Below are 7,278 nucleotides of genomic sequence, written 5' to 3' on the forward strand. Positions count from 1 at the left end.
TAGTATGAGTCATATCTATCCCCTGTTTACATGTTTAGTATGAGTCTATATCATGTTTAGTATGAGTCCATATCATGTTTAGTATGAGTCTATATCATGTTTAGTATGAGTCTATATCATGTTTAGTATGAGTCTATATCATGTTTAGTATGAGTCATATCTATCCCCTGTTTACATGTTTAGTATGAGTCTATATCATGTTTAGTATGAGTCTATATCATGTTTAGTAGGAGTCTATATCATGTTTAGTATCAGTCTATATCATGTTTAGTATGAGTCTATATCATGTTTAGTATGAGTCTATATCATGTTTAGTATGAGTCTATATCATGTTTAGTATGAGTCTATATCATGTTTAGTATGAGTCTTTATCATGTTTAGTATGAGTCTATATCATGTTTAGTATGAGTCTATATCATGCTTAGTATGAGTCTATATCATGTTTAGTATGAGTCTATATCATGTTTAGTATGAGTCTATATCATGTTTAGTATGAGTCTATATCATGTTTAGTATGAGTCTATATCATGTTTAGTATGAGTCTTTATCATGTTTAGTATGAGTCTATATCATGTTTAGTATGAGTCTATATCATGCTTAGTATGAGTCTGTATCATGTTTAGTATGAGTCTATATCATGTTTAGTATGAGTCTATATCATGTTTAGTAGGAGTCTATATCATGTTTAGTATCAGTCTATATCATGTTTAGTATGAGTCTATATCATGTTTAGTATGAGTCTATATCATGTTTAGTATGAGTCTTTATCATGTTTAGTATGAGTCTATATCATGTTTAGTATGAGTCTATATCATGTTTAGTATGAGTCTATATCATGTTTAGTATCAGTCATATCTATCCCCTGTTTACATGTTTAGTATCAGTCTATATCATGTTTAGTATGAGTCCATATCATGTTTAGTATCAGTCATATCTATCCCCTGTTTACATGTTTAGTATGAGTCTATATCATGTTTAGTATGAGTCTATATCATGTTTAGTATGAGTCTATATCATGTTTAGTATCAGTCTATATCATGTTTAGTATGAGTCCATATCATGTTTAGTATCAGTCATATCTATCCCCTGTTTACATGAAAGCTTAGAGAAAAGCTGTGTACTTTCCCAGACGGGCTTTCCACACCGTCCGTCCTCTCTGTCTCTCTGTCTCTCTGTCTGTCTCTGTCTGTCTCTGTTTGTCTCTGTTTGTCTCTGTCTGTCTCTCTTCAGACCCTGAATCCCCTCATCCAATTGATTGGTCACACATTCACAGATCCCAGTCTGTGTAGCCACTGATTCTCTCTGGCATCATGTGATGCCAGCATGACTCTTCTAACCACATCACAGGTCTCTGAAAGATGGCTGACTGAGCCCTACGTTACTGGCACAGAGAGAGACATAGAGGGAGATGGCTGACTGTGTCCTACAGTACTGACACAGAGGGAGATATATAGAGGGAGATGGCTGACTGTGTCCTACAGTACTGACACAGAGGGAGAGATATAGAGGGAGATGGCTGACTGTGTCCTACAGTACTGGCACAGAGATATTATAGAGGGAGATGGCTGACTGTGTCCTACAGTAGTAACACAGAGAGAGATATAGAGGGAGATGGCTGACTGTGTCCTACAGAAGTGACACAGAGAGAGATATATAGAGGGAGATGGCTGACTGTGTCCTACAGAAGTGACACAGAGAGAGATATATAGAGGGAGATGGCTGACTGTGTCCTACAGAAGTGACACAGAGAGAGATATATAGAGGGAGATGGCTGACTGTGTCCTACAGTACTGACACAGAGAGAGATATAGAGGGAGATGGCTGACTGTGTCCTACAGTAGTGACACAGAGAGAGATATAGAGGGAGATGGCTGACTGTGTCCTACAGTAGTAACACAGAGAGAGATATAGAGGGAGATGGCTGACTGTGTCCTACAGTACTGACACAGAGAGAGATATAGAGGGAGATGGCTGACTGTGTCCTACAGTACTGACACAGAGAGAGATATAGAGGGAGATGGCTGACTGTGTCCTACAGTAGTGACACAGAGAGAGATATAGAGGGAGATGGCTGACTGTGTCCTACAGTAGTGACACAGAGAGATATATAGAGGGAGATGGCTGACTGTGTCCTACAGTACTGACACAGAGAGATATCATAGAGAGAGATGACTGACTGTGTCCTAAAGAGACTAATGGAATACTGTCTAGTGGATAGTGATAATATATAAGGACTATGCATGATGAGAAAAGACCTGCCTGTTGCTACGCAGTATGATTGAATTGATGAAGTAGGCATCCTATTGCATTCTATAGTGTTGTATAGTATAGTATAGTATAGTATAGTATAGTGGTGTATCAAAATACTTAAACTTACATGCAAAATACCTGCTGTTAACTTTTAAATGATTGGAATGAATTATCCAAAGAGAGTATAAAGATTTTAGTATAGTATCATATAGTATAGTATCATATAGTATAGTGTAGTGTTGTATCATATAGTATAGTGTAGTATCATATTGTATAGCATAGTATAGTATAGTGGTGTATCATATAGTATAGTATAGTATCATATAGTATAGTATCATATAGTATAGTATAGTGTTGTATCATATAGTATAGTGTTGTATCATATAGTATAGTATAGTATAGTGTTGTATCATATAGTATAGTATTGTGTTGTATCATATTATATAGTATAGTGTAGTGTTGTATCATATTGTATAGTACAGCATAGTGTTGTATCATATAGTATAGTATAGTGGTGTATCATATAGTATAGCATAGTGTTGTATCATATAGTATAGTATAGTATAGTGTTGTATTATATAGTATAGTATAGTGTTGTATCATATAGTATAGTACTGTGTCATATTGTGTAGTATAGTATAGCGGCGTACCGTATAGTATAGTGTAGTATCATATAGTATAGTATCATATAGTATAGTGTAGTGTTGTATCATATAGTGTTGTATCATATAGTATCATATAGTGTAGTCTTACCTGTGCGATTCTGCATTTCAGCTCAGCTCTCTCCAGTTCCCAGGCACATCTGTCCTTAGTGTACTGCAGCTGTAGCTCGCACCTCTTCGACTCCTCTCTCTTCACCTCTAGCTGCACCTCCTCCACTACAGTCTTCAGATCCAACAAAATCCTTCTGTTCTCCCCGCCCTGAGAATCAACACAGCAAAACAGAGTTAGCTGTAGTTGGTGACCCACAATACATACATTCAGAAACAAAAAACAAAATCGTGGTGCAACAAGTAGTGAACCAGATGTATCATCTAAAACTTAGAATAAAATATCTCCCTGTGCTGAAGTGTGAAATTATTTCAATTAGGCCTACTTGTATCTCAGCAACTTGTCTTAAAAGTATCTCCTTCTCTCGTATCCATTCTTCCTTGTCCTGTCCGTGGCGTTTCTTAAAGTGTTCAAACTTCTTTTTCAGACGGGAGTGATGAGTCCCTGGCTCTTGCGCCCGAACTTGTCCCCGAGGAAGCTCCGGTGATGTTCCGACCGTTCCAGGATGAGACTGTTCGTAGAACTGAGTGACTGTTGGCGGGGAGGAGAACGTCCTGAACGGGCTGCGACTCTTCCCTCTGCCCCTCTCTCTTTCTCTTTCCAGACGCGAGCAGGGAACGAATTCCCAGTCCTGCGCTGGCACGTACCCGCCGCCGCCTCCTCCACTACGCAAATCTGACCCATTTCCGAACGCAGCATTCCACATTTCTCAACGTGCAGAGACAAACAAACACAAACTGATGACAGCCTTCGGTTGACCGGTGCCTTCGGTTGTAGTTTCAGCAGCAGCAGCAGCATAATTATCCGAAGCCGGCGATTTCCCCGGCGGTGTCCGTGTCTCTCAACGCTGAACCAGCAGCAGCTCCAGCCCATGCAGCGATGTGCGTATTTGTCCCTTCCATGTCACCGCGCCGCGCCAAGGTCAACAATCGGTCATTATGCGGCGGAACTCTACTGATGCTATCTGGATTTATTATCCAAACGTATGTAGGCTATTCATTATTCCTACATTGAAAAGTATAGTAAAATGCTACGGTTATCGCCTAGGCTACTGCCCTGTGCAGTGCACCGTGTGGGTGAAGAACACCCAGTAGGTTGTTGTTACGTGGACAGGACGAGTACCCAATAATACACATAGCCCACTGATGTAAGAGCTGAGGACTATTTTTACACCCTGTAACCACGCATATCCTTTTACTCAATAACCCCACTGTGTAGCGTAGACTACTAAGTAACGGAGCCGGGAGTAGGTCGCGCGGGAAGCCACCCGGTTGAAGAGGTATTAATCACGTCTGTTTACTACCGGGACCACTGTGTCGCGTGCTCTAAAGAAGTTGTGACTGCGGAATGTGAATCAAGTGGTAGACTCGGGCTATCCAAACGGGTTGTGACCGGGACCATAGCGATAAATGTGTTCAGCTCGCTGGTTATAGCCTAACGGTTGTTTATTGGCTTCACACGCAGAATCAGAAGCCAAATGTTGCACAGCCTGTCAATGCGCGCGCGCGCGCGCGCACACACACACACACACACACACACACACACACACACACACACACACAGTAGCCAAGCCAAACACTGGAACCACGTTTCTGTATTCGCAGTTAGTTTGCCTCCTATTTTGATATAAGGCTGTGCTCCGTTATTTCACAAGAACCGTCATTGCCTTCAAATCTCTGAATAGATTCGGGACATCTGAAAACATCTTACCTGTTATGCAATGTCCAGCTGTGTAATATCTTATTAAAGATCTCCAAAAAACCAAAAACACCAAAATAAGCTATCCAGAAAAACTGGTCTTTCTGGTCAATTGTTAATGAAAATCAGAGTGGTCCCTAAATCCAACGGAAATAACCGTCTTGGTCAGAGCTCTCTATATCTTTTCCTGATGCCTTTTTTTGCATTGGACAACTCGACCAGACGAGCCACGAAAGCCCCGCGTACTTCTCCCTCACAGCTGGTCTTAATACCGTGTATGACGTCATATCCCGATGAGAATCGCCGTGTGTTCCCGCCCCGCCCCCGCCCCGCCCCCACCGTCTCAGTAACCAGTAGAATTTACGGGATAAACAAGTCCATATCCAGCACAAATCAAATGTTATTGGTCATGCGCACATATTTTATCAGATGTTATCGCAGTTGTAGCGAAATGCGTATGTTCTCTAGGTCCAACAGTGCAGTAACCACTAACAAAAACACAACAAAACACCCCAAAAATATCAGAACGAGCAGTGGCATGTATGCTCAGTATATGATGGTGTGTATATATATACACATTATGACAGTATAGGAATAGAAAAGGAGTGTTCAGCAGTAGTTATATAGGAGGAGCCTTGACTAGAATACAATATATATATATATATATGTAACAGTATAACTTTAGACTGTCCCCTCACCCATACCCGGGCTCAAACCAGGGACCCTCTGCACACATCAACAACAGTCACCCACGAAGCATCGTTACCCATCGCTCCACAAAAGCCACGGCAGAGCAAGGGGAACTACTACTTCAGGGTCTCAGAGCAAGTGACGTCACCGATTGAAACGCTATTTAGCGCGCACCACCGCTAACTAAGCTAGCCGTTTCACATCCGTTATATACATGTATATATATATATATATATATATATATTTTTTTTTAAAAATACAGTTTTATATCTTTATGTTTGAAGCCTGAAATGTGGCAAAAGGTCGCAAGGTTCAAGGGGGCCGAATACTTTCGCAAGTCACTGTATATATATATATATATATATATATATATATATATGAAGTGGGTAAAACAGTATATAAACATTATTAAAGTGACCAATGTTCAATGACTATGTACATGGAGCAGCATTTACTAGTTTTCATTTAGTTTATTTAGCAAAAGTTTATTACTTACTTATTTAAAACTCTGCATTGTTGGTTAAGGACTCATAAGTAACTATTTCACAGTACTCCAGGCTCTGTTGATGGATTAGGTGTCCCTAACACTGCTATACTGTACATGCATGGACACTATACATAGGTAGGTACTGTGTGGGTTTACAGACTGGGACTCCTATTCACCCACAGCACACGGTTGTTCCTTCCTGCCTTTTGCATCAGAGTTCTGGGGGACCTCTGAAATAAGGTTAGATGAGAGACCATTCACTGTTAACCTTGTCTACTCACCTAATAATATACGGTGTCTCAGCCCCAGAGGTGTGTGGTCTTCTCCAGTGTCTCAGCCCCAGAGGTGTGTTATCTTCTCCAGTGTCTCAGCCCCAGAGGTGTGTTATCTTCTCCAGTGTCTCAGCCCCAGAGGTGTGTGGTCTCCTCCAGTGTCTCAGCCCCAGAGGTGTGTGGTCTTCTCCAGTGTCTCAGCCCCAGAGGTGTGTTATCTTCTCCAGTGTCTCAGCCCCAGAGGTGTGTTATCTTCTCCAGTGTCTCAGCCCCAGAGGTGTGTGGTCTTCTCCAGTGTCTCAGCCCCAGAGGTGTGTGGTCTTCTCCAGTGTCTCAGCCCCAGAGGTGCGGTGTCTCCTCCAGTGTCTCAGCCCCAGAGGTGTGGTGTCTCCTCCAGTGTCTCAGCCCCAGAGGTGTGTGGTCTTCTCCAGAGGTGTGTGGTCTTCTCCAGGCTCTCAGCTCCAGAGGTGTGTGGTCTTCTCCAGTGTCTCAGCCCCAGAGGTGTGGTGTCTCCTCCAGTGTCTCAGCCCCAGAGGTGTGTGGTCTCTTCCAGTGTCTCAGCCCCAGAGGTGTGTGGTCTTCTCCAGTGTCTCAGCCCCAGAGGTGTGTTGTCTTCTCCGGTGTCTCAGCCCCAGAGGTGTGTGGTCTCCTCCAGTGTCTCAGCCCCAGAGGTGTGTGGTCTCCTCCAGTGTCTCAGCCCCAGAGGTGTGTGGTCTCCTCCAGTGTCTCAGCCCCAGAGGTGTGTGGTCTCCTCCAGTGTCTCAGCCCCAGAGGTGTGTGGTCTCCTCCAGTGTCTCAGCCCCAGAGGTGTGTGGTCTCCTCCAGGCTCTCAGCCCCAGAGGTGTGTGGTCTCCTCCAGTGTCTCAGCCCCAGAGGTGTGTGGTCTCCTCCAGTGTCTCAGCCCCAGAGGTGTGGTGTCTCCTCCAGTGTCTCAGCCCCAGAGGTGTGTGGTCTCCTCCAGTGTGTGTTGAAAGCTTGTAAATAGTAACTGCTGAAACGTGGAATAGTGTCCCGTATCCCTTGTGACCTTAGATGGGAATATTCCAAAATAAAAATAAAATAAAATAAATAAAAAATATGACTAAACAAAAATTAGTGTCTATGTCAAAG

At 42.7% G+C, this 7,278-nt stretch overlaps 1 protein-coding gene across 6 annotated transcripts in view; it reads right to left on the reverse strand.

Moving 5' to 3' along the window:
- Window positions 1-7,192, reverse strand: part of mtcl3a (MTCL family member 3a) — a 47,284-nt gene extending 40,092 nt beyond the window's left edge. For 2 of the 6 annotated variants that reach the window (XM_090215749.1, XM_090215746.1), the window contains exons 1-2: window positions 3,347-4,518; window positions 3,004-3,171 (exon numbers count right to left, since the gene is read on the reverse strand). In XM_090215749.1, the coding sequence (XP_090071875.1) occupies window positions 3,004-3,171; window positions 3,347-3,727 (549 nt within the window). In that variant the 5' untranslated portion in view covers window positions 3,728-4,518. Of the gene's footprint in view, window positions 1-3,003; window positions 3,172-3,346; window positions 4,999-6,177 lie in introns of those variants that run through there. The other 4 variants (XM_090215756.1, XM_090215742.1, XM_090215751.1 and 1 more) reach the window with 4 other exon arrangements.
- Between the last annotated feature and the right edge of the window lie 86 nt (window positions 7,193-7,278).

This window comes from Oncorhynchus mykiss, chromosome 2, assembly GCF_057628025.1.
Source record: "Oncorhynchus mykiss isolate SJ-2025 chromosome 2, ASM5762802v1, whole genome shotgun sequence".
Classification (NCBI taxonomy): Eukaryota; Metazoa; Chordata; class Actinopteri; order Salmoniformes; family Salmonidae; genus Oncorhynchus; species Oncorhynchus mykiss.